General features: G+C 39.2%; 1 protein-coding gene across 6 annotated transcripts in view; it reads left to right on the plus strand.

Moving 5' to 3' along the window:
- The window catches only part of tiam1b (TIAM Rac1 associated GEF 1b), a 253,760-nt gene that overhangs the window by 164,471 nt on the left and 61,643 nt on the right, over positions 1–27,646 (plus strand). For 5 of the 6 annotated variants that reach the window (XM_048602862.1, XM_048602859.1, XM_048602863.1 and 2 more), the window contains 2 exons: positions 1,414–1,629; positions 10,343–10,422. In XM_048602862.1, coding sequence (XP_048458819.1) covers positions 1,414–1,629; positions 10,343–10,422 — 296 coding nt within the window. Of the gene's footprint in view, positions 1–1,413; positions 1,630–10,342; positions 10,423–20,863; positions 21,228–27,646 lie in introns of those variants that run through there. The other variant, XM_048602865.1, reaches the window with a different exon arrangement.

The raw sequence follows: 27,646 nt of genomic DNA on the forward strand, positions 1-27,646 counted from the left end.
CTGCTGTGTTCATCCAGCTCTACACCTTGTTATCTCAGATTCTCCAGCATCTGCAGTTCCTGCTATCTCTGAAGCATTTATTCTTTGTTGTCTGTGTTGCTGCTAATTGACATGAGTTAATCACATCATGACTCCTGCATTCTGTTTCAGGGAAGATTGAATATTTTTCCCCAAAAAGCTGAGAGTAATCACATGTTATGAATTTTGGAAACATTGGCTCTTGCTAGCTCTGTTCTTTTATTTGTTTCCGTCCAGTTGCCTCCTTATGCATATTGTCACATTCGTCTTAATTTCATGCACCAGTATCTTTGTTGTAGGTCTTTTATGTAATATCTTAACAACTTGTGTTCTCCACTCTGCTTCAAAATAATTCTGTAAGTTTGATCAATTTGACCTAACTTTTAGAATCTTCTTTGGCTGGCTATGATTATCTTTTATCTCCATGTGCACAGTAACCTCGTTGCAAATTATTAACTCTAATATCTTAGAACTGAAGTAAGGGTATCTGGCTTATGATTCCCATCCTATTCCTGACTTTATTTTTATGGTAGGAGTCATATCTTATATTTTATTCCTTGTATTCTCTGGCATAATTTCAATGACTTTTTTCCTTTTTTTTACCTATTCAAGTACCCAGTCTGACTTATTTTGCCCTTTATTCAAATTGTTATATTCATTTAACTGTATTTTATGCGGTTGCAGTATCTCAAATATCTCCCTGCTCTTTGGCTGCCTATTCACTCTACTCCCCTAATGTAAAACTAAGCCGAGTAGTCTTTTCTGACTTGCTGGTCTCAGAAATCAGTCTTGCAAAAAGTCTCTCCCAGTTCATTGAAAACATTTGCAATTGCTGACTAATTTTAAACAATCACTGTTGATTTTACTTGCAACACTACTGCTAATCCACAGTCCTCCAATTTGTTACCTATATATAGCCTTCTGCCATTCAGTAGCATACAATATAGAGCCATTATTGTTGACTTATATCTTATTATTGCTCAATTCAATGCAATAATCTGTGTGTACCACTTCTCCATTTGAACTCTATGCTCTACCTCTCAGCATGTATAGTTAAAAATATTGCTCATTTTCCTTAATGATTTTCTGTAGAATAAGTTCTTGATGCCAGGAAATAGATCAGTGACAATACTGTCAGCAAAAGCATTGTTAGAAGGCTAGACTTTTTTTCATGCACTTGAGAAATTGGTGAATGATTGACCCAAGGCTGCTGGCACATCCAGCTCCCTTAGGGTTTCTCTGAACTAGCTATTTGCTTTAACGGCTGCCAAAAATGCATTTTGAGAGAAGAGCTTAAAATAAAAATTTAAAACATATTAAAAAAACTGAAGCAAGGTGAATAGTACTTTTTGAATTGTAAATTTTTAACATAGTATCTTATGCTTTTGTAATTAGGTCTAAGAGTTGGCGATGAAGTTTTGGAAATTAATAAAATGAAAGCCAAAGATCTGGTTGTGTCTGACTTGAAGACTATCCTCTCTGCACCTTCACTTGCTCTCACTGTGCGAACGTGTGGTCAACCAGCGGATGGACGTATATGCACTTCACCTCTTCGACGAGTAGTGGCAACTGATGTGTTGAATGACAGTGGATTTGGTTCCAGCCATCAAGGTAGTGGCTACCATTACCTTTTTAAATACTTTATGATCCGTAGGAGTGTAATTAGATCTGTAATGGCAAAAGTGCAATGATATGCGACGGGAACGATTTTATCTTAAACTGTCTCGTGGTAAACTGATAGGTTTGAAGCAGCCATTTGTATTACACCCCACCCAATTTTTTCAATGGAAATTCAGTAAGGTGTAATACAAGCAGCAAATTTTATCCTGTCTGTGTTTCAATAGAAAAATTGAATTAAAATTATGCCTAGCATTGTTATTCAGTTATTTTCTATTTGATTCACTTTTTAAAATTTTCTTTATAATCTGGCAGTGCTGGTCTCAATTGTGGTTTTGTAACATGAAATAAACACCATATATGGTGGCTTCTATAGCTATCTGAATCTCCTGTTTTTGCAGTGTCATTGTTGCAAATAACTCACCACTAACATTTTTCTAATCTAAATATGAATAAAGATGTTTATAGAATCCCTACAGTGTGGAAGCAAGTCATTCAGCCCATCTAGTCCACACCAACCCTCTGAAGAACATCCCACCCAGAAACACTCCTCCACTCTATCCCTGTAAATCTGTGTTTCCCATGGCAAGCCCATCTAGCCTGCACATCTTTGGAGTGTGTGTGGAAACTGGAGCACCCAGAGCAAACTGACAAAGACATGGGAAGAATGTGCAAACTCCGCTCGGTCACCCAAGGTTGGAATCAAACCCGGGTCCATGCAGCGGTGTGAGGCAGCAGTGCTAAACACTGAACCACTGCGCCACTGTGTGCAATGTAACCCTTTTTTCTGCACAAAGGGTGATATTAAAAATAATTTTACATAGATGGGAGTTAGATCTTGGAATTCTTTGACCAAACGTTGAAGCAGCATTTGTATAATTTTTTTTAAAAATACAGAATTAAATTTTTACTCAAAAGAGGAATGTTAAAGGAAAAAGAAACAAAAAGGGAAAGTGAGATCAGATTAGATGATGCACATGCGAAAAAACGTCAGCACTTTTTGAAGGATCAAATAAGCTATTTTTGAGCTGCGACAGTCTATGATAGAAAGTGAAAGTGACTGTCCTTGGTTTCAAAGCAACAATAGTAAAAAAACGACTTAAAGGCGCCTAAGAAAAACAAGTCAGTGGGGAGCAGGTGGAAAAAAACTCATAAGTAGCTAGGGTCTTACCTGACAGCATGGAAGATCGTTGTGTTTATTGCAGTCAACTCAGCCTTAGGATAATTGCTCCAGGAGTTTCTCAGGACAGTGTTCTAGGCCAAGCCCTGCTTCATCAATGACCTTCCCTTCAACATAAAGAAATGAGAACGTTTGCTTATGATTGCACAAGTTTCAGTTCCGTTGCAAATCTTCAAACAATGAAATAGTTTATACTAACATGCAAGAAGACCCAATAGTCAGGCTTAGTTAAATAGATGGCTTCTGTCATAATAATCATGACATGCAAGTGCCAGGAAACAAAATTTTGTCTAACCACCACCTCTTTACATGTGCAGATAGAGGCTGTGTATTTTATGTGTATCTGTCAGGTCTTGATGGTCCAAACACACTCCACGACTTACAAGGCACATGTCAAGATTATGATAGAATATTCTCCATTTTCTATATGTGAACAACTACAACAATACTGAAGACGCTCATCACTGGCCAGGACAATGCGGTGCTCCCCATGCACTAACTTTATATGTCCACTGCTATGTCATGATTCCAGTATGCAGTGTTCTTACAGGTTTCCTCACCACGATCTCCATCACTTAAAAGGATAAGGGCAGTGGGTGCATCAGCTCCAAGGTCCTCTCGAATTCACATACAGTCCTGACTTCTATCACATTTCTTTTGTTGAGACTGAGTCAAACAATAAGGAGAACCTTCACGACATGGGCTAAGCAGTATAAAAGAATTATTTTCTATTAACATCTGGGCAGCCAGAAATGGGCAATAAATTCTGGTGATGTGCACCTCCCAAAGAATGATGAAGATAAATTCTATAGTGGGAACCATCCAGCAGGTTATTTGCAGATTGGCAGATAAATAAGTCTAAGAGTCATGTTGCTGATATTACCTTAGCCTTTTCAATGTGCTGTCTTACTCCCCAACCTTGACTATCTCCAGGACCTGTCATTTATTGCTTTGTTTCTAATGGCAGTATAAGATAACAATAGAACAGATGATCTACAAGGTCAAAACTTCCTCATGTACCAGACCACATCTAGCTGTAACAACTGTCACAGGCCCATGAAAGCCAGCCAAATTGCTGTCCTGGCAACAACCAAACAACTCCTTCATTTCTCTGCATCATCTGCAAAGATGCAGTAAAAACATTATGCACTAATAGATGGACAGATATTGATTTAAAAGTTAGCAGCACCAATCAGATCAGTACTGTGCGGCTGCTGGTAAAATTGATAGAGATAAGTGAACATTCATTTTCGTGCTTTATTCTGTGGTTGGAAATCAGTGGGTAGCAATGAACATGTTTAGCTGGTTCTTTTGGATCTGTTGGAATTAGGTCAGCAGCAAAGATTTGAGCCACCACCAATTTGAATTTGAGTGAAGAAAATGAATACTAGCAGATTGACTTATGCGCTGGCATTATTTACAGAAGTTCTCACTGACCGTTAAAGTATTATTCTGCAGATATTTTGTGTTGAAATATGTAGTTATTTTATTCTCAACTAATATCTCAAGCTGTGCTTCCGAGTTTCAGGAATGGCTAGAAAATGAATTTTTGGTTTTAAATACAAAACAGAAGATTATAAATTAACTGGACGTTGCTTTTGCAACTTTCTGTTGCTTTCTTCACCCAAGGGTGCCTGCTTTTCAAGAGCAGATCTTGGTTTCTTTAAACTGTAACTCAGAATAAAACTCTGATTTGCATGAGAAAGCATCAAGAAACAGGAAGACGATAAAAGTCTGTTTTAGACAGGACTTGTGTTGCCAGAAAATTAATTGAATAGCTAGTATATGGATAATAGTAACATTCTGGGCTTATATCAGCAGCTGTTGGAATAATAATATATAAAGTCCAGGATGCAGCTTTTACCTGTTCATTTTTAGTTGCATGGTTCACATCATTAACCAGCATGACCTTAGAATCAATGTCATACCAATATGAAGTTCTTTAAAATTTAGTACAATATGCAAAACATTTGAATGCAATATACAATGTACCTTACTTCATCATCCATGGAAAGGTGAATTTGGTTTCTTTTGATTGCTAATCAGCTCTGTATGGGAGAGGCCGATGATAATCAATTATGTTGATATAGGGATTTATATAGAGTTCATGTTTTTGTCATGAAAATAATTTACATTATTGTTCCATGCTTCTGATACTAAACAAGCTGAGATATTGAAAGAATAATTAATAGACCATATTTTGTGGCCAGCAGTAAAATAATGGTGCTTGCTGCTGACCTCAAAGAATCTAGCAATCTCTGAGACACTTATTTCCTTTTTGCGATGTCGTTTTGAATCTGGTGGTAAATCAATGACATCTAAGCATCTAACAGCACTTCAGTAATCAAGCAGAATAAGCACTTTTTAACTTTATATTTTGTATAATGGGAAATTTATGGTGGAACGCAGTATTAAGATTAAGGTAGAAACTAAAATATCATAAACTTTTTATTTTAAGCTGCTTTAAAAAAATGAAACTGATCATAAATGAAGATTTTGACATTTAATAAATCTCAAATAATTGTGAAATTTTATATCTGGTGCAAAAAAAAGTAATACTTAACTTGCCTTAAGCTGAATAATAAAACTTAGATCATGGGTTTTACCCAAATGTGACATGTCTGTAAGGTAGAATTTGCAGCCTTGCCAGAATTGCCAGGAATCTATTGGAGTTGGTGTCAATCTTCTGCCAATTGAAAGCAGTCCAGGACATTTAGAACCAATATTTAAGAAACAAGTAAATTAATATACAGGTGCTTATCATGTGTCGTAAAATGGTGATCTGAATGTGTACCTGGCAGCATGCTGACATAAAGCATAAGCTGATACTAACATGTACTTCACCCTTTTCTTTCTGCTGAGCGATTCAAGGTAACAGGAGTGAACATTGCTAGTGGAAAAATTACATAAGCCTAGTACTAGCAATTTGAAGTAGGTTGAAGGGTACAGAGCTGGATTTAGTTCCAGATAATCTTTTTGGAACAGTTGTATGGATTGGTGAGAATTTGTAAAGAAAGTTTGAGTTGGTATACTAAAAAACCGAAAGAACTGTGGATGCTGTAAATCTGGAACAAAAACAGAAGTTGCTGGAAAAGCTCGGCAGGTCTGGCAGCATCTGTGAAGAAAATGTCAGAGTTAACGTTTCGAGTCCAGTGACCCTTCCTCAGAACGATGCTGCCAGACCTGTTGAGCTTTTTCAGCAACTTCTGTTTTTGTTAAGTTGGTACACAATGGACTTTGATAGATACCTTGGTGGGTTTGATAGATACCTTGATGATTTATGCAACTTAACGGGGAGGAATGCGCTGATAATCATGCTTCATTGTTTGACTCTCTCTCTCTGTCTTTTTTTTGACCGTTAGCACTGATGACATGCTGTTTTCTGTACATGATGGTTCGTAGAATCATAGAATCCCTACAGTGCAGAAAGAGGCTTTTTGGCCCATTGAATCTGCAGTGACCTTCTGAAGGCTGTCTCATCCAGACCCATCTTCCACCCCATCCATGTTACCATGCATAGGTTTTTTTTTCACCATGGATAACCCAGCTAACCTCCATATCCTTGGATGCTAAGGAGGAATTTTTTTTATTATTATCGTGTCATTTCACCTAACTTGCACATCTTTGGACTGTGGGAGGAAACTGGAACACCTGGAGGAAACCTGTGCAGACATGGGGACAATGTGCAAGCTCCACATAGACAGTCACCCAAGGCTAGAATTGAACCTCTGTCCCTGGTGCTGTATGACCCCGTAATTGATTTGATAATTGATCAGGTGAACCTAGGTCTTATCTTGTTAGAATTCTTTTGTTTAAGTTTTAAAAACATAGATCTTAAGACCTCGGAGCAGGAGTAGGCAATTCAACCCCCGAGCCTGCTCCACCATTCAATATGATCATGGCTCATTTCATCTTTGTCTCAATGTCACTTTCCTGCCAACTTCTCATTAGTAATGCAATAACAACAGGATTTCTTCTCTTTGCCAATCATGTGACACTCCAAACTCCTCCCAACATTGAGTACTGGACACTGTTCCTTTGGTGCTAGGCAATGGTCTCCTGCAGCTAAATATTGTGCTGAGACCCACTATGGTCTGCTGTATCTTTGCACTGATACAGAAGTCATACATACGAATTACTGAAGCATGGTGATGAGGCCCAGGGGTTAAAATTTCCTGGGACTCTTGTTGCCAAGTGATAGTTTGTCATGCTACCTTGTACCTGCCTACTGCAGACATTTTTTAGTGGTATTAATGTTTTAACTATACTTGGAACTACTGTTCTGCATAAAAATATACACAAACACTCAATCAATTCTACAGTAAGTTACTTCTGTAGTCTTCAATTACATAGCGTGGTGCACTCTGAGCCAGGTATAAATGAACACAGTTGAAATCAAGATCAAAGGTAATTTGGTCGGACTGTGACAATTTAGAAGTGTACTATCATAAGTTAAGACGCAAAATCATTTTGACCTTTTTGGCTTCCGAGACAAAATGGTTCTGCATGTACAACTCCAGGAGTGAAGTAAGTTTTTGTATTTCCCATGTAAACTACATCTATTTTGTTGCCTTTATCCATCTTCCTCAAAGATTTCTATCACATTGATCAAAAAGACTTGGTGATATTTTCTCCAATTGTTTAGTGATTTCATCCCATTTTGTGTTTGAATTTTAATAACGACTTTAGTATGAGCAAGTTTAATTTCCCATTTTATCTTTGTCTTTTTTTGTATTTGCCATTCTTTGAACATTCAATGTTATTTGCTTCTTTATTGAATCTTAAATTATTGTCAGTATTTCAGTATTTCACCCTCCCAACCTAATCGTTATGAACTCTTTGTCTGTCCAACTGCTCTTCTCCCTCTTCAGGCCCTATCCTATCCTTTACTCCCTAACCCGTTCGCCTCCCCTTTTTTCTGCATATAAACTGATGTTTTCCCAGCCACCATCTGGGGAAGGGTCACTGGACCCGAAACGTTAACATTCACAGATGCTGCCAGACCTGCTGAGCTTTTCCAACAAATTTGTTTTTGCTCAGTATTTCTTCCTTGGCTTCCTTCAGGATCTATAAGAAACCTTTTCACTGCTGTTTAATTTTTGCTAATTTAATTTCATAATATATTTTAACCTCTTCATCTTGCCTTTTGTAGTTTTCCATCTGTTTCAAAATGCTTTTTTTAAATGGTTCTATTTGCTAATTGCTGTTCCAGTTAATCTGAGGAATTTTCCTTTTAATCTTACTATATTAATCTTGTTCTTGTTACTTACTAATAATATTGTGCCTGGGAATCAGTATCCTTGGGTGAGGATCAAAGTGAAGATAGCAAAGACCCACAATATTCCCAGTTGGGTCCCACAGCAATTGCTGTGACATCTATGGGACAAAACTGTACCTGTGCCTGCAATTGATGCAGGCCAAACATTATTTCAATGAAATGAAAGTGATGCTCCTGCTTCTTTTCACTTAGGGCCCAATGAAACCCGGTACTTTAGGTCATTGTGGCTTTGAGGTAAACCAGTCTTGTGCAGGGTCCTAGAGTCATAGAGCTGTACAGCATGGAAACAGACCCTTCAGTCCAACTCATCCATGCTGACCAGATATCCGAAATTAATCTAATCCCATTTGTCAGCATCTGGCTCATATCCCTGTAAACCTTTCCTATTCATATACCCATCCAGATGCCTTTTGAATGTTGTAATTGTACCAGCCTCCAGCACTTCCTCTGGCAGCTCATTCCATAAATGCACCATCCTCTGCATGAAAATGTTACCCCTTGGATCCCTTTTAAATCTTTCCCCTCTCACCTCAAACCTATGCCCTCTAGTTTTGGAATCCCCGAACCCAGGGAGAAAACCTTGTCTATTTACCCTATCCATGCCACTTATGATTTTAATAACCTATTTAAGGCCACCCCTCAGCCTCCACTCCACCCTATTCAGCCTCTCCTGATAGCCCAAACCCTCCAACCCTAGCAACATCCTTGTAAATCTTTTCTGAACCCTTTCAAGTTTCACAACATCCTTCCTACAGCAGGGAGACCAGAATTGCATGCAGTATTCCAAAAGTGGCCTAACCAATGGCCTGTACAGCCTCAATATGAACGCCCAACTCTGATTCTCAATGCACTAACCAATACACGCAAGCATACCAAACATCGTCTTCACTATCCTGTCTACCTGCGGATCCACTTTCAAGGAACTATGAACCTCTACTCCAAGGTTGGGGAGTCTACAGTACAATTCCAATAAGGTGATCAGCCCTTTCTTAGTTCTCAGTTCCCTCCAAATAAGTTCCCTGGTTGTATTCCCAGGAATATCCTCTCTAAGGACAACCGTAATGTTATCACCAGTCAAAAACTCCACTCTCTCTCCTCTCTTACACCCTTCCCCTCCCCACTTTTATGCTTCCTATTGTATCTATCCCCTAGGACATTAAGCTGTCAGTCCTAAGGACGGATCATATAAAAATTGAAAATTTAATTTGAAGCACTTCTCTAAAGAGTCAGATCGCCTGGGAATTTTCTGGTTATTGATCTGCATTAGTGACTGGCAGGTTCCAATTTGGGTGGTTTGAAGTTTGTACATAGCTGCAGGGGAAATTTACTGCCTGCTTTTAGCTGTTAAGCTCAGCAAGGGAGCAGACTGGGTTAGATCTCCCAAGCCAAAAATGCATACCGCTGCGTCTGTTTGGATGTTTCACTCTTGCTTTGTATGGTGAAGACAATTCATCCTATACTCTTCCTTACTAAACTGCCACAGTCATTACAATGTTGATTTGTCTTCTCCTCACAATTTCAGTACCAATTGAAAACTAATTTTGCTGTGGTGCAAAACATATGTAGCTTTCAGTGAGGCAGAGCACTGCAAGGAATGAAAAATTGATTAAACGAGAGCAGAATAAATGGAAAATGTTGTTAGTGAATCAGTATTCAGAAATTGCACTGTTAACGTAGACTGCAGCCCGTCCCATTTTTCTTGTGCTGATTCTAATCGTTATCACTTTCTTAAAAAAAACATAATTAAAGGCAACTTAGATGCTGTAATCTCCACCAGCTGTTATCACTCTTTTAAAATAATTACAGGGACTTGAAAAAGTGATCTGTACCAGCTGCTGTTGATGTCCTTTCAGACTCCCACAATTGTTAAAAGTGAACAGACTAACAGATATAAAGTTTACAGCTTTAATGGATTTTGTAGCAGTAATCCTGTTACCCAAAACCTGTCCTATTATTTGTTCACAAAAGATTCATGTCATAGCTTTGAGCTGATCTACGAACATTGCACAATGTATCAGTAATGTGGGATTAATTACAACGTACAGTATTCATTCTTAGTTGGAAAAGTTTTCTGTCTATTCAAAAATGCTGATGCTGTCTACTGACATCCAAAGATTAACAAAACGTCAGGTACAGTATTTAGATGCGATTTTAAAATGATGCAGGCCTTAATTTACTTTAAACTGGTAAATTGCTGAAATGTGTTGTTGTAATTATGTAATTACTTTTTTTTTTAAATTCCTGGACAGATACGTTAAACAACCATAATGAACCTAACCATGATAAAGAGAGGCCCACAGTATCACTTGAGACTGGTGAAGCATATAAGGTAAGTCAGTTGTATTATATGTTGGTGTACAATTGCACTTGTGCATATGCACATAAAGTCTTCCTTCAGCCCAGTCAGTAAATTCTGAAGACTTTGAATTAAGAACCATAGCTTTATTGGAACATTAATCTATTTGATCTTATTAGCATTGTCACAGTTACTAGAATAAATCTTCACTCCCATATTCAGCAGTTGTTGCTAAATTTTCTGCTCATTACCTGCAGTCCTAGAAATATAGTAGAAACTATATAGTAGAAACAAGGAGAGAGCTGCACCTCCATGGAAACTTATTTTTCTGATTCTGTTCCAACAGTGTAAATAAAGTAGTACTACCTAATGCACTATCTCAGTTAAGCAGTACTACAATTTTTCTTAACACCTTGACAAGCAGCATTATGTATTTTGAGTGAAGTTTATGGGCATAAATGATATGCCTTCATTTGCAGATACTTCAAATACATTCTGGAAATATATAGATGGTGCAAGATGTTCTTTTGTGGGTAAATGTTATGCTTTGTCATTGCAATGTGGTAAAAAGTCATGTTGCCTGATTTTATTCTGTATGGCAATTTCATTTCAGTAAATATTCAGTCCAAAGATGTGCAGGTTAGGTGGACAGGCCATTCTAGATTGCCCCATAGTGTTTACGGGTGTGCAGACAAAGGTGGGTTAGCCATAGTAAATGTGGGGTTACGGGGATGGAGTTGGGGCCTGGGTGGGATACTGTTCAGGTGATTGGTGCAGACTCAATGGGCCGAAAGGCCTCTCTCTGCACTGTAGGGGGTCTATGATTTTTTTTTATGAGGGGCTTATTCTGTTAATTTTACAATACATTTAATTGTTCAAGCAAATGTTTTCAGAACCATTATTTGAGTGGTTTATGTGTATTATTTTTCTCCATGTTAGATAACCATAGAAACAAAATTCAAAACCATAACTTTCACCATGTTATAGTTGTAAGTTACAATTTTAAATTGGTTTAAAAATGGCATGTTAAATGATGAATAGCTGGATTAATTTACACATACTGTCTCGAGGAAACACATTTGTTTCTGTGTCTATTGGGGCTATTATTAGTTATTCCACAATTCCTGCAGTTTATGTTTAGTTTGAAAACCCTGTGTTTAAATCTCTTGTCTTCCTATGCAGTCCCTTGCTATTGAGGAATAATTTGCCAAACTCCAGTTTGGTGGGTTCTGAGGTGGCTGATAAACAACATTCCTCCTAAGTTGTGCAGTTGCTAAGAAGCTGGATGCACCCTGATTGGCATGCTGGGAGTGACTTCTGCTTCTGGAAGCCACTGCCACTACTGACTTCTGAGATCTGCACAGCAGCAAAAAAAATTACAGGATAATTGGTGATAACCCCAGTGTGTAATCTGCAGACTGCCATGTGTAGGCGAAATGGTGCTTGAAAGGTTGGTGAATGAATACCATTTCCCAAGGCTGGGAGGTTGGGGGCAGGAAATTTTGATTTTGCAGACAGTCCATTTTTATAGCACTCAGAATTTTACAAGATTTGGATTCAACAGTATTCACGATATTTGAGCAATGTTCATGTAAATTGTCCCAAACTAACTTGAATATATTGGAATAAAATGCTTGACCATTTGCATGATGTGGATCTTGGGGAAGCTTGGAGTTATGTATTATTTGTGACCTGGAAGATCACAATAGTTTGATAGAATTATATTTATACAAGTGTATAAATACAAGTGTATTCCTCATCTCTAATATTGGCCTCATTTTTTTTTTTGAAGTTACATGAAGTCAAGAGTTTAATGCATCTGGCTTAGTGATAGCATTTCCATCTCTTTCATCAGATGGTTCTAGGTTCAGTTTCTAACCTGGAACTTTGAGTACCTATTCCAGGCTACGCTGTCAGATACTGGGCTGAATTTGACCAAAAATCGTCTGTGTCAATTTCAGGAATTTAATACAGAGCTTCTGTTTGTGAGTTCTATAGAGTTAACTGTCTCAATTCTCCTTGCTTTCCTCATTAAGTATGCAACATGCTCACACAACTGTTCACTCATGAGTGGCAGAAGTACCTGCCACTGTCGGCACCTTCTAGGATTCAATCCACCAGCACCACTTTAGAAACCAACTTCGCCCTGAGTCAAATGCCACAAGGCAGAATATCCTTTCACAGTAAAGCAGTGGGAGGACAACAAAAAATAAAAGCTTCTGAGGGCCCATCGGTGACATGGGTGACAATTCATTGGAAATAGAATTTCATATTCTTTAATGTATTGGCTCTTTACATCTTCACCTGTGTGATCGACTGTTGTAGTAACTGCAGCTACAAGAATGAAGCTAGAGAGACTACTTATCCTTCGTGCCTCCTTCGTGTTAAAATGCTGTCTGAAGGAGTGCTAATTTTTACCTAACAGCCAGGGTAGCATTATATTTTGGCATTGTTCAGTTTAGGGCATCACATATCGTAAAGCCTTCAAACGGTTGTTAACTTTTATTGAACAATAGGAAAGCAACAAGAAACAAACAAAAAGCAGTAATTGTTTTTGGGAATAAACAGGGCTGTTTGCCTTGTAAAACAACAACACACCTATTGGAAGTGAGTGTCAGTTAAGCCCTGTCTGGCTTACAGTGCCTAACGCAGCATCGCTATCATGGTGAGGGTGATGTTCTTACTGCTGAATGTCCTTATCCTCCTCAATGGAAGATTACTCCCCTCTCAGGTCTTCAGTATTTACCACATCTCCTGTTTGATTGCTCCAGTTTCTTTGGGCAAAGCATGCATATGTAGCACCTTGTAACTGGAGGGTACTTCAAGGCCTTCCCAAACTAATCCATCATAATCTTATCTTTAGGAGACCTTTTTGTTTGCTCCACACCATCCCTCACATGGATAACATCTGCTACCATTGTTGCTAGGAGTGGTTTTGCTCATGGGAAGGAGAGATAGATAGATGGAGTAACAAAATTTTTTGTCCTGTCTGGTTACATGCAAAGTTGATTCATATATTGCCTATGAAATGCTTTGTCAGCCACCCATTATCTATGCCGTGCCTTATTGTGAAGGAATTTAATGGCTTCCCCAATCCACTGTTTAATTTCTGAATTCCCATTTCATGTTTTTCTGTCTTACAGTCAATTGGATATATAATGACAATGATTTTGAATTAAATGACATGATGTGTTCCCACTGTGCTTCTAAATTTCTAGCAATGATCCTTGAAACATTTGGCAATAATTCTCACTCAATCACGCTGACAGAATCAGATCAATCTCCTTTTGCCATGGAATTTAACACTTGGCAAGTTGTAAAAAGGACAACCAGTTTTATCCTATCAGTTTCCTCCCAGCCAGGCTGGTTAGGTTAAAATGAGTCAAACCAAAATCTCTGGCAACGTACCTCTTTAATTATTATTAATATGTGTAGCTCAGGTTAAACAAAGACACAAATCTATTCTTGAACAATTTTCTACTGACCTGCTTGCTGCTTTGTTTTGGTTGATCTTCTGCAGTAAGTCAAACACAATGATATTATGTTAACCATCCTCCAGAACATTCCTGATTGCAGGTTGATATCATTGTTCCAGACTGATGTTAAGAACATAGAACAGTACAGCACAGTACAGGCCCTTCGGCCCATGATGTTGTGCCGACCTATTATCCTACTCTAAGATCAAACTACCCTGCATATCCTCCATTTTACTGTCATCCACGTGCCTATCCAAGAGTCACTTAAATGTCCCTAATGTTTCTGACTGCACGACCACCGCTGGCAGCGCATTCCATGTACCCATCATTCTGTGTAAAGAACCTACCTCTGACATCTCCCCTATATCTTCCTCCAATCACCTTAAAATTCTGCCCCTTCGTGATAGACATTTCCGTTCTGGGAAAAAGTCTCTATCTGTATCTCACGTCATTTCGTACACCTCTAACAAGTCACCAAGTTCCCTCAACCTTTCCTCACAAGATCTATGCAATGTTTCTGTGTACATCTTATTTCTTAATAGGATTTCATTTCAGAAGTAAAGAACCTGAGAATGGAAGAAGGATGCAAGACAAAACTTTGTTTGCTTGTCTAGGAAGATAGGGTTTAGACTTGTTTAGAGCCAATTCAAGTAAATCTCAAGTTTTGGCCAGCTGTTAGCAGTGCAGTCCATTCGCAATGAAAAGAGGATTAAGATTTATTTAATTGTGTACACAGGCTGTGTGCAATGCACATAAACATAATTAAGAATCTTATGCCATAAGAAGTACATCCAAACTTGCTTTCTCACTAAAAGGTATAGACGAAAGATCACGTTTAACGTTTAAATAAATATTCCTATTAAGTTGCACACATTTCCAGCTGTAGTCACTGGCTCATAGTGTTTTGATTCAGAATGTATTCCCTATGAATGTAGGAGACAACAATATTAAGAACTGATTTTTATGAACCTCCAGTTCTACAATAATCAAATAAGATGAAGCACAAGAGGGAAATATAAATACAAATACAATTGAATTATACATTTCACAGGTCAGATTAGCAGGATCTATCATTCAGGCACCTCTTGCTTACAATAAAGGCAAAATTGGCTCATTGTCAGAAATAAATAAATTGTCACGTTTGAGTTCTAATAGCATCTGATATGGTACTCCTGTTACAGTCCTGGGTGGTACTGCAAAATTTATGATGACCCAATTAGGGACTAGTAATGTTTTTTTTTTGTATAAAGTAGACAATGTTTGAGGTACCAGGTATTTGCTAAGAGAATAAAGACATGCAGTTCCATGGTGATGAGCACACAAAATAAACTTTTCTGTACCAAGTTTGAAAACAAAACAGTTACAGTATACAGTTTATATTTGGTAACATTTAGAATCAACATGAAATAAATGTGGATACAGACAAACAGTGGTCAGACATCCCTCCGAGTATATCACATAATAGATGTGGTCAAAACAGATTGTGTGGATTTCTCAGCAACCCATCCAAACTTTAGCTGCGCTGTGGGTTACCAAATCTTTTAAAACATTGTCCCCTTTACAGTGCACTTGAACAGCGAGCTTTCAGATTGTCTCAAAGCCACTCTGCCATGGACTACCTTAATGACTGCTCATCTCCCAGTGGTTGAGTCTCTTTTTCTGTAACCATAGTCCCCTGGATTTTTGAAATGCATTCCAGTGACAACTCGGAGCACAATTTCATTTCTTTCACAGACAGCTGCCTTCAGCAAGCTGGGATTGCCTCTGCCTTTCTCTGAACCTTGGCTGCACCAAGCAAATGCTGCTTGTGGTGTTCTATCTTCTCCACTCTTGAATGGCTTCACGGACATCAGAAAGCCACTCACCACTCCCAAGTTTCTCAGGACCCACTGCAGCACTTTGGGGATATAGAGACACTATCCTTGACTGCTCCTTTCTCTCTAGCATAGACCCAGTGACCTTCTGTCGCTATTTCAGCTCCTAAGCCTTGACTTCCCTGAGACTGCTAACTTAAAGCACCTCTGCCAGAGTATCTTCCCTCTGCTTTTAATTATTTGACTTACCAGCAGTGTGAAGGTTGCAGAGTTCTTCTTTTATTGCCCCCGGCCAATTACTTGAGTGCTGTGGGCTGTCCTTTCGCATTGCTTCCCAGTCCTGTGCTCTTTGTCATTATGCCAGCTTCAAGAATACAGGAGCACATTTTTTTTAATAAAATGGCTGGATCCTTCATTTACAAAACAACAACAGCACAAAGCTTGTGCACTCTGTCATGCTGGCCTCCTGTGCATCCACCACAACTTGTAACCTGTTGGAAAATGGATTTCTCCCTAGAATCTAAAACATGTAAAGTTCACATTTCTTAATGCTCTGCACATAATATAGAGGGTTGGAATCATACAGTACAGAAGAGGCCCTTCAGACCATTGAATCTGCACTGACAAAATTTACTCAATATCTGCACGAGCCCCACTTTGCAGCACTTGGCCTATAATCTTAAATATTATGACATTTCAAGTGTTCATCCAAGTACTTTTTAAAGGCTGCAAAGTTTCCTACCTCAACTACCCTGCCAAGCAGTGAATTGCATATTCTCACCACCTTTGGTGAAAAATATTTTCCTCAAATCCTCTCTAAACCTCCTGCCTTTCACCTTAAAATTATGCCGCCTTGTTATTGACCCTTCAACTAAAGGGCACGGCTGCTTTCTATCCACCCTACCCATGCCCCTCATAATCTTACACACCTCAATCAGGTCGCCTCTTAGCCTTCTCTATCGTAAATAAAGCAACCTGAGCTTATCCAGTCTCCCTTGATAGCTGAACTCCACTGTCTCAGGCAACATCAATGAATTACATCCTTATAGTGTGTTAACCAGAACTGCACACAGTACTTCAGCTGTGGTCCACTCAGAGTTTGATATAACCTCCCTGCTCTTATAATCTATGCTACGACTGATGAAGGCAACTGTCCTTATGCCTTCTTAACAACCCTGTTGATCTATGGACATGCACCTCAAGATCCCTCTGAGTTTCCTAATGTCCTACCATTCAAAGAGTACACCCTTGTATTGATCATTCTTCCAAAGTGCATAACCTGGCACTTATCAGGGTACAATCTACCACTGATCTGCACATCTGACCAATCCATCTATATCCACCTGTAACCTAAGACCAGCTTCTTCCCTGTCAACCACTCGGCTAATTCTTGTGTCATCTGGAAACTTAGTTATCATAACTACTCTTCACCCTTTCACATATTCTACTATATCATTTATGTATATCATGAACAATAAGGGACCCAGCACTAATCCCTATGATTTGCCATGGGACACTGGCCTCCAGTCACAAAAACAGCCTTCTACCACCACCCCCTGTCCCCTTCCACCAAGACAGCTTTGTATGCAAATTGCCAGGTTATCTTGGATCCCGTGTGCAGTTACATAGTTTTATTAGTCTCCCACATGGGATCTTGTCAAATGCTTTGCTGAAATCCACATAAATGACATCAACTGCCCTACCCTGATCCAAGTACCTTGTCATTTCCTCAAAATTCAATCAAATTCGTTAGGCGTGACCTCCCTGATGAAACCTTGCATCTCCAAGTGGAGATTAATTCTCTCCTTCAGAATTTTCTCCAAGAATTTCTCTGTCACTGATGTGAGTCTCACTGGTCTATAATTCTGTGGTTTATCTCTACCATTCTTCATGAGAATTGGAACCACACTAACTGTCCTCCAGTTCTCTGGTGCATCCCTTGTTGCCAAAGAGGAATTAAAAATTTGGGTGAGAACCCCTGTAATTTCCTCCCATCTCCCATAGCAGCCTGGGCTACAACGTACCCTGACCTGGAGATTAGTTGACTTCTAAGCCCACTAAAACCTCCTCACTTCCTATGTCAAAGTGCTCAAGAAACTCAGTCCCTCTTCCCAAACTGTGCACCTATGTCGTCCTTCTATAAAGTGTAGACTGATGTGAACTACTCGTTTAACACCTTGCGAATGTTCTCCAGCTCACGCAGAGATTGCCACCTTGGACCTTAATGGACCCCACTATTTCTTTGGTTATCCTCTTCCCCTTGATATACTTTTCGAATATTTTGGAATTCTACTCAATCCTACATGCCAATCTTTTTTCATTCCCCCTCTTTATTCTCCTACTTGCTTTTTTAAGTTCCCCCTTGCACTTTCACTAGTATACTAGTGCCTTTGTCCCTTTACCTGTTCAAAGCCTCTCTTTTCCATCTTAGCGAGTCCTGAATATCCTGAGACATTTCTTTATCAGTACGTAAATATATCAACTAGAGAAGGAGCAAAACTTGACTTTCTCTTGGGAAATAAGGCAGGGCAAGTGACTGAAGTGTTAGTAGGGGTCACTTCAGGACTCGTGTTTACAATTATATTAGTTTTAAAATAGATATGGAAAAGGATAAGCTTTCCATAAAAGTTAAACCTCTTAATTGGAATAAGGCAAATTTTAATGGTATGAGACAAGAACTTTCAAAAGTTGATTGGAGTAGACTACTTGCAGGTTAAGGGATGACTGACAAGTGGGAGGCTTTCAAAAATGTGATAATGAGAGTTCAGAGGCACTATGTTCCTGTTAGAATGAAGGGTAAGGCTGGTAAGAGTAGGGAATAGTGGCTGAATGAAGATATTGAGGTTTTAGTCAAGAATAAGAAAGAATCATATATTACGTGTAGACAACTGGGATCAAATTAATCTTTTGAGGAGTATAAAGAGTGTAGGGGCATTCTTAAGAGGGAAATCAGGAGGGCAAAGAAGAGATACCCTTGGCAGATAAGCTTAAGGATAATCCAAAAAGATTCTACAAGGATATTAAGAGCAAAAGAGCAACTAGAGAGAGAATATGGCCCCTTTAAAGATCAACAAGGTCATCTATGTGTTGATCCTCAGGTGATGGGAGAGAAAATAAAGGAATATTTTGTGTCAGTTCTTACTGTGGAGACAGAAATGGAGACTAGAGAACTTAGAAATAAATCTTCATGCTTTGAAAACAATTCACGTTACAGAAGAGGAAGTGCTGGAAATCTTAGAAAACATAAAGGTGGATAAATATCAGTGAAGTATTTCACAGATTCACAATCTTCGGAAAAAATTCCTCCTGATCTCTGTCTTAAATGTGTGAACCCTTATCCTCAGATTTTGCCCTTGGGTCCTGGACTCTCCCACATGTGGGAACAACATCTCTACATCTGCACTGTTGAATCCACTGGAACTGCAAATCCTCCTTTCTACCCCAGTACTGGTGCCAGTGCGCCAGGAGCTGAAACCCATTTCATCCACACCAGTCTCCTCATTGATGTATTTAACTTGTTGACTTTATTTATCCTGTGCCTGTTTGCTTGTCCTTGGAAGTTCTGCTTTATAATTTAGCTCCAACTGTTCAAAATCTTTCAGCAGAATTTCCTTTCTAGCCCTATCAATGTTATTGGTGCAACTTGGATGACAACCACTGGATCCCTCCCCTCACTCTCCAAGCTCTTCTGTAATGAGATGTCTTTAAGCCTAGCACTGGGCAGGCAACAGAGCCTTCAGGACTAATTCTCACAGCACATAAATTCCTCACGTTTGCAGAGCAGGTCAGATGTTTGGAATTCTGAGTAACTAATTCCCTGACTTCTAAAATTTTGACCATTATCTACAAGATGTAAGTTTGGAATGTGATGGAATGCTTTCTCTTGAATACTTAAATACAGTATTTTTGAACACCTCACTGAACCTGCATTTATATTCTAGCTCCTTGTCCTCTATCACATTTCCTGGTAGCAGCCTTCTCTCCAAGAAGAACAGTCCCAACTTCTTCAACCTGTCCTCATGGGTGAAGTCTCTTGTAAATTACATCTGCACTCTCTCCAGTGCGTTTGCATCTTTCCTATGATGTGGCACGCAGACCTGTACGTAATACTCCAGCTAAGGTCGAACAAGTGTCTTGTACAAGTTCAACATTACCTCCATGCTCTTGTATGTCATGCTCCTATTACTAAAGCAGAGGTAATTGTATCCTTTACTAAATGCTGTCTTGCTGAAGAGGGGTCAGAAAAGATTTACCAGGAAGTTGCTAGGAAACAATGATTTGAGTTATAACAATAGGCTGGGACTTTTTTCATTGGAGCATAGGAGGTTGAGGGGTGATTTTAGAGGTTTATAAAATCATGAGAGGATAGATAAGGTGAATAGCAAGGGTCTTTTCCCTAAGGTGGGAGTTCAAAATTAGGCACCTTATTTTTAAAGTGAGAGGAGAAATAGTCAAAAAGGACATGAGGGGCAACTTTTTTTTGACAGAGTGGTTTGTGTGTGGAATGAACTGCCAGAGGAAGTGGTAGATGCAGGTACAGTTGCAACATTTAGAAGACATTTGGTTAAGCACACGAATGGGAAAGGTTTGGAGGGAAATGAGCTAAACACAAGCAGGTGGGACTAGTTTAGTTTGGGAACATGGTCAGTGCGGGCTAGTTAGACCGAAGGGTCTCTTTCCATAATATATGACTCTATGGCTCAATGTTCTTAGTCATTGTGGACTCCCAATCAAAGTGGCTGAATGTGCACAGAGTTCATCCGTCAAACACAGGGACGACAATGGAAAATTTGCAAACATCTTGCACAGTACACGGATTCTGGAAGTGTTGGTCACAGATAACAGGCCATTGTTTACCAAAAGGGAATTTGAATATTTTTTAAAGTCAAATGGCATTTTACATATAAGGACAGCTCCATACCACCCATCATCCCATGACGTGGCAGAAAGAGCAGTCCAAACTTTGAAGATAGACTTAAGGAAACAGCCTACAGCTTCACTAGATACCAAACTGTCCTGGTTTCTGTTTGATTATAGGACTACCCCTCGTGCAACTACAGGGATAGCTCCAGCAGAGTTGCTAATGGGGAGAAAACACTGCATCAGGTTAAATCTGATCTTCCTGGACCTGGAGGGTGGGGGTGGGTGCTGGTGGTGGTGAAGAAATGGCATTAGGAACACAAATGCCATACACAAGACTCCATTAAGAGAGCGAGACAGTTTACTTTAGTAGTTTTGTGTAGGAACAACAGGAGTGGCCCTGCAGATGTAAGAGGCATGGTCAATGCCAGGTCAAGTCCAGTGTCAAATAAAGTTCAGGTAGGTGCGACTGTCCTGAACAAATATGTGGACCATATGAAAGATGCAAACTCTCAGTGTGGGAGCAAAACATGCCCGACTCCTCGATTGCTTTGTTGACTGTTCCTGAACCGTGGGTTCTCCTTTTCCAACAAGTGTTGAAGATACTTCAGAATCTAAGATGGACACGATGGATGCCGCCGCTTGGAAAAGGGAATGAATTTCTTCTGAGACGCTCCAGTCGGAAGAGGTGAGTAACTGTACATTACACGCCGCCTGTATCAGAGACAGAGTTGGAGGAACCTGACATGGGCTAAAATGCTCCAGGAGGAGCTACAAAGCAAAATGAACGAGCCTATGTCCTCTGACTCAGAGAGGGAGGGATGTAGTGATTGTAACAAGGTCAGCCAGGTGGACAGATGTAAAATATGAGTTCCCTGATTGAGGTTGATAAACTGGTCCAATCAGGGAGCCCTGGCTGACAGATAAAACAGGAGTGTCAGACACCCTATTCACGGAGAGCTAGCTCTGAGGGAGCGGAAACAGTGTCAAGGACTCTCCACATGTAAATAAAGGGTGACTTCGTGACGGGATACTGGCCTCTGGAGTTATTTCACATTTCACCCCACAGGAAACATGTTGGGCCTGTACTCTTGCCAATTCTATTTTGAATGTCCCTCACTGTTCTGAAGGTGGGCTACCTGAGTTTGTTTCTGCAAGCAAGACCAGTTCTGTTTTTCCAGAGGAGCTGTAATCTTATTTTATAAATGGAAATCCCTGGCCCCGATGGATCAACTAGTTATTTATTTATTAGTTAATTTCTTTCTGGATTGTGAGATGTTTGAGTCCGAAATCTAGGAGGTCGCTAAGTACAGAGACAATTTTGCATTTTCTAGTCTATTGCCTAAACCCTTTTTGAAATGGATGTTATGAATAAAACTGATGTTAAGTATTCACAACAAACAAACTGGCTTTACAAAGAGTGGATCAAGTCACATAATATATGTTATTTATTGGGTATTAATCTATTTAAGGTATGGGTTTTTAGTAAATGCTTTGGTACTTACAACACTGCAAAGTATTGTTTCAATACTCCAGCGAGAAAACAACATTTTAACAAAGATTACAATATTCAATTTCATTTTCAGCTCCTAATCTTATGGTTGTCTTACTTTAAATACCTTTTATCACAAAGTATCCTCTCCATTTCTTGTGAAGTTGAATCAGCAAAAGTGTGTAAACTCTTACAATCCCTATCTTACGTATTAATTTAGTTGAAACTTGGTTAAACTGCGGTGACTGAAGCCTCTTTGAACTTAGTGTAAATATGCATCAGCATCGTTTAAATTATATTATTGATGACTGAAGTTTAAAATGAACATAAGATCATTTTCAATGTAAAAACATAGTTATAATGTGTCATCCTGGGCTGCCCAAAAGTGGGGGTTGGGAGTCAAAGTATGGTCATAAGCTGAAATTTTCAAATCTGAAGCTCTGAGGAAGCAATGACTGACCTGCCCTCCTCGTCTTTTCTACCACCATCACACGCTGAGGGGCCGCAGCAGTTTAAGCTTGGGAAGAACTGATCTAACCAATCAAGCCTTGCAATAACTACATTTATTGTATTTTTGTTTTAAATCTAAGTTTTATATTTTTAACATGTTCCCTGTTATACTTGATTGAGAAGGATTCACATCACCTTTCCATAACTGCTGCTTGATTGGAGCAATCTTGTCAACAAAGTGGATACATTTCTCGGGGATAACAAGGTGTAAAGCTGGATGAACACAGCAGGCCAAGCAGCGTCATAGGAGCAGGAAGGCTGACGTTTCGGGCCTAGACCCAGAAGATACATTTCTTGGGGTTAAGATTTCAGGTCCAGTGACTCTTGTTCAGAACTGATGGTAGCTAGGAAAAGGTTGGTTTTTTTACAGAAGGTAGGGTGGGGGAGGAGGAAGGAATAAACAATAGGTGGAGATAGAGCCTAAAGAGAGGGAAACACATTTGAAAAGACAAAGGAGTGGTTAAAGGTCAGCCTAGGACAATGGGTTACAGAACACTGACATTCTGATCGCAAAAAGTTTCCAGTTACTTGCCACTTCAACACACTACCATGTTCCCTGGCTTGCATCTCTGTCTCAGGCTTGCTTCCAGTGAAGCTTAGCGCAAGCAGGAAGAACAAACCTAATTTTCCGCTTGGGAATGCTGTAGCCTTCTGCACATATTATTGAGTTCAACAATTTTAGGGCTTGAGCATTTTTCTCCATGTCTTCCCCCCTCCCACATGGGCAGCTACCACAAACTACCCATTGTCAGTCACTAACAGTCCTCATTAGCAGCTGTTCATTCTCCCAAGCTGACCTTTATCCAGTCCTTTGTCTGTCCAATTGTTTTTCTCTCTTTGGGCTCTGTCTCCACCTATCATTTATTTATTCCTCCCATCCCCCCACCACCACCCCACCCCACCACCACCATCTTCTGTATATAATCCATCCTTTTCATAGCTACCATCAGTTCTGAAAAAGGGTCCCTGGACCTGAAATGTTAACTCTGATTTCTCTCCACAGATGCTATAAGACCTGCTAAGTTTTTTTCCAGAAATTTCTGTTTTTGCTTCTGATTTCCAGCATCCACAGCTCTTTCAGTTTTTTGGATACATTTCGCTCCAGTCAGTTTTTGTGTTATTGTTAGAAATTGTCCAACATTTGTTAAATCTATACTTCCAGCTGACTTGGAAGCAATCAATATAATCAAAAACCCCTTCCACTCTGGTTATGCTCTCTTTCCCCCCTCTTCTGTCAGGCAGAAGATATAAAAGTTTGAATGCACGTACGAACAGATTCTTCCCCGCTGTTATCAGACTTTTGAAAGGACCTCTCAAATGTTGATTTATTGCTCAGCACCTTCTCTGTGGTTGTAATACTGTATTCTGCAACTCAGATGTATCACCCTGATAAATTTCGTATTGTACGATCTGTTTGTATGGCACACAAAACAACTCTTTTCACTGTATCTCGGTACATGTGACAACAATAAATGAAATCAAATTCTTTTGTGCTATTCCATATGTTTTGATACTTTATTTGAATTGGCTGGTACTGTACTCATTGGAAGGCATTTGTCAATTATTAGCAACATCATGAGACTAGATGTTATTTAATGATTTGCCAAAATTGTATGCCTTGAAGCAGCATAGCTCATCCATGCTTATTTCTTTATTAAATTAAGCAGTGCAAAATGTGATATGTATAAAGTTCCATTAATTGTTGTCATCAGAATTTGGGGATGCTCACAGTAGGTATATTGCCATATTGATGGAGCACAGTCTCTGATGTGTATGGAGCAAGTGGCCTTTATGCAAAGGAGTTGAATTAGATAGAGTTGGTAATCTCTATAATCTGCAAAATTGAGCTCTTCTGTGATGTTTAGTAGTTTAGCAGTTTCTGTAAGACCCCAGAGTGGGGGAACTGGGATGTGTCCTCCTGTCCACTACATGGAGCGGGCTCTTGGGCAGCAACCAAGAACCTGGGGACACAATCTTAAGGACTAGCAACCACGTTTTGTTCAGAAAATTTCCTCCATTCTACGCAAATAAGTAGAAGTAAGCCATTTAGCCCCTTGAGCCTGCTTCACCAATCATTTACCATCAAGCTGATCTGTCTGTGGCCTTAACTCCACTCTCCTGTCTGACGTCATAACACTTGATTCCTTGGAGATCAATAATTAATTTACCTTCTCCTTGAATATATTCAGTTAATTAGTCACCACTGTTCTGAGAATTGTCATCCCTCTGAGAGAAAAAAAAGTCATTTCTCACCTCTTGTGATTGAGAGATCCCTTATTTTGAACTGTCCTGTAGTGTAATTATGTTATAGTGCATATAAACTACAATCTGTGATTTCTTTCTCTTGCTCTTTATCTCCACCCGAACTGGTTCAACACATTGCTCTTCCAAGCCAAAATCATTTTTTATTACTATATTGATCTCAGCCTTTATTAACAGAGTTATGTCACATCATCTTCCTTTCTTCACATCTTTCCAAAATTAAATTCCCTTGAATATTTCTGCCATGGTTTGTTTACAATGACACCTCTGGAACGGCTGACCTTTCATTGCAATTTGCTTCTATTACTGCTATCAATTCATCCATTTTATGAATCTGCATACCTTTTGATAACAAGCGTTCAATTCTGTGTTTTTACCATTTTTGCCTAATCTAATCTGTCTCTCTTCTGGGCTGATTCCAGTTACATTTATCCTTATGTTGCACTGTTGTCTTATGCTTTTGTATTAAAGTTTATAAATCTCCCCTCATGACCCCTGCAACCCCACAATTTAGCTTAAACTCCTCTCTACAGCCTCATTTATACAATTTGCCAGGACCTTGGTGCCAGCATGGTTCAAATGAAAGCCATCAAACAGTACAGCTGCCCTACTGCTGATGCCATCATCCCATGAACTGAATTTTGCATTCAAGTCCCTGATTTTTATGCCAGCATGTTCATGACTCAGGTAGCATTCCAGAGATTATAACTTTTGTGGTTCTGCTTTGTAATTTAGCCCTTAATTGCACATATCACTTAGTAAAGCATTTTCCTCAGTTCAACTAGAACGAGGCAGAGATGCAAAATTTCCTATCCCCTACCAATTCACAAATCAGACATGTGGCAACTTGGAGGTAGCAATAGCTCATTGTAAAGGAGTTTAATCACAAATTGACAACTTCCATAAATTTGGGATTTTAGGTCAGCCAGTTAACTGAGAATTTAGGAAAAATAGTTGTCTTAATTGTATGTATCAGTGAAAGCCAGCAGCATGGCAACTGTTCCCTTGGTTTTGGTTGCTTTTGATATCTAGTTCGTTTATACTTGAAGTGCAGCAGTTGCTATGTGAGGGGGATGTGTTATCATTGATGAGCACAGCACAGGATGGAGAGACATCACCATCAAAGGGGACATGTCCTATTGGATCGTACCTTGCCAGCCCAAGTGAAGTGATTGAACTTTGTACAGTGGTATTCTGAATAAAATTGAGGAAATTGACAGTCAGTATCCATCTCCTGAAATGATACACAAGTTATATTTCTGTGTGGCTGAGTGGCACCTAAGTCTGGGAATTTTTCTGTGTTGTTTGCTCGAGGAGTATTTAGAGGTGTGAGTCAGTAAAGTTCTCTAATTTGTTGTTATATTATCCTGCTCTCTGAATCCAGTTAGTGTCTACAATCTCTGATCTCTACAGATAAATGTTGGGAACATGGAATGAAGTGCTATGAGTGAATGAATGAGCAAAACACTGTCGCTGATTTTTTTTCAGTATGTTGCCAATAAGTGCAGGTTCAGTTGTGTCTTTAAAGCCTGCAGTTCCTGGTTGTGCAGACTGCAGCAAGGAGAATGCAAATGTGCCAATATGTAAAACCTTGATTCAACTCCCTTCAGAGACCAGTGACACACAGAATTCTGTTGTAACCTTTGATGTCCCATACAGATTTTGTTTTTATATTCATTTCAGAATAAAAACAGAAAATTCTGCAAGTACTCAGCAGAGCAGGTAGCATTGGGGCAAGGGAGACAGAGTTAATGTTTTAGTTTAATGACATTTTGTCAGAAGTGGTAAAAGAAAGAAAAGATGGATCCAGAGGAGGTGTGAATGGGACTAGAAGCATTACCAAGAGCTGCTGCCCAAAAAAAGTGAGCAGTGGTTACGACTGTTCAGTCTGGAAAGTGGCGAAGTGACTTTTTCTTTCATATTTTAGTATATTGGCAATATTGATGTAAATAATTCTATATTTGTTGTGCCAAGCCTGATTGTGGATCAGCTCATTGTATTTAAATCTTCCATGCAATTATGATCTAATCATATTGTGGGGGAAGCAGAGAAAGAACTTTTCTAATATTACCAGCAACTCTGATATTTAGAATTAGATCTCCTGATAATTCTTGCGATTCTATATTCATTGAAATTGTGAATATCATGGCAACAAGTAAAGAACGTTCAGCTCCTTGAACCTATACAGACAAGCAATTAAATCATGACTGGGCTATACATCGGATTTTACCAGCCTTTGATCTTTAGCTGTAGATATCATCAAGTGACGGGAAACTTTCAAACTTATTCTTAAACATTTGAATTCACCCAACATTCCACATTTCGACTACCCTTTGTGTGCAGTCAGTAACTTGCAACCCACCTGAAATCACTGGCTCGTGCTTCACAAATTATTTTCCAACGTGATTCCATTTTAACATCTGAAAATTTAACACCCAAGCCCCAGTCACCAGCAAAACAAAATAGCAATAATTTTCCAAGGAGGTGAATGTGTGTAGATGAGGGTAGTGTAGTTTATGTAATCCACATGAACTTCAGTAAGGCTTTTGACAAGGTCTGACATGGCAGACTGGTTAAGAAGCCAGGAGCACATGGAAGCCATGGAAATTTGGCAAACTGGATCCAAAGTTGGGTTAATGGCTGGAAGCAGAGGGTGACAGTCAAAGGGTGTTTTTGTGATTGGAAAGCTATCCCCAGTGGCATATCACAGCATTCAGTGTTGGGTGACTTGCTGTTTGTTGTTTATGATTATTGATTAATGGTCTAGACATGTGTAGGAGGTATGATCAGTAAGTTTGCAGATGATACGAAAGTTGATGTGTAGTAAATAGTGAGCAGTAAAG

This window comes from Rhincodon typus, chromosome 11 (assembly GCF_021869965.1).
Source record: "Rhincodon typus isolate 14 chromosome 11, sRhiTyp1.1, whole genome shotgun sequence".
In the NCBI taxonomy this organism is placed as follows: Eukaryota; Metazoa; Chordata; class Chondrichthyes; order Orectolobiformes; family Rhincodontidae; genus Rhincodon; species Rhincodon typus.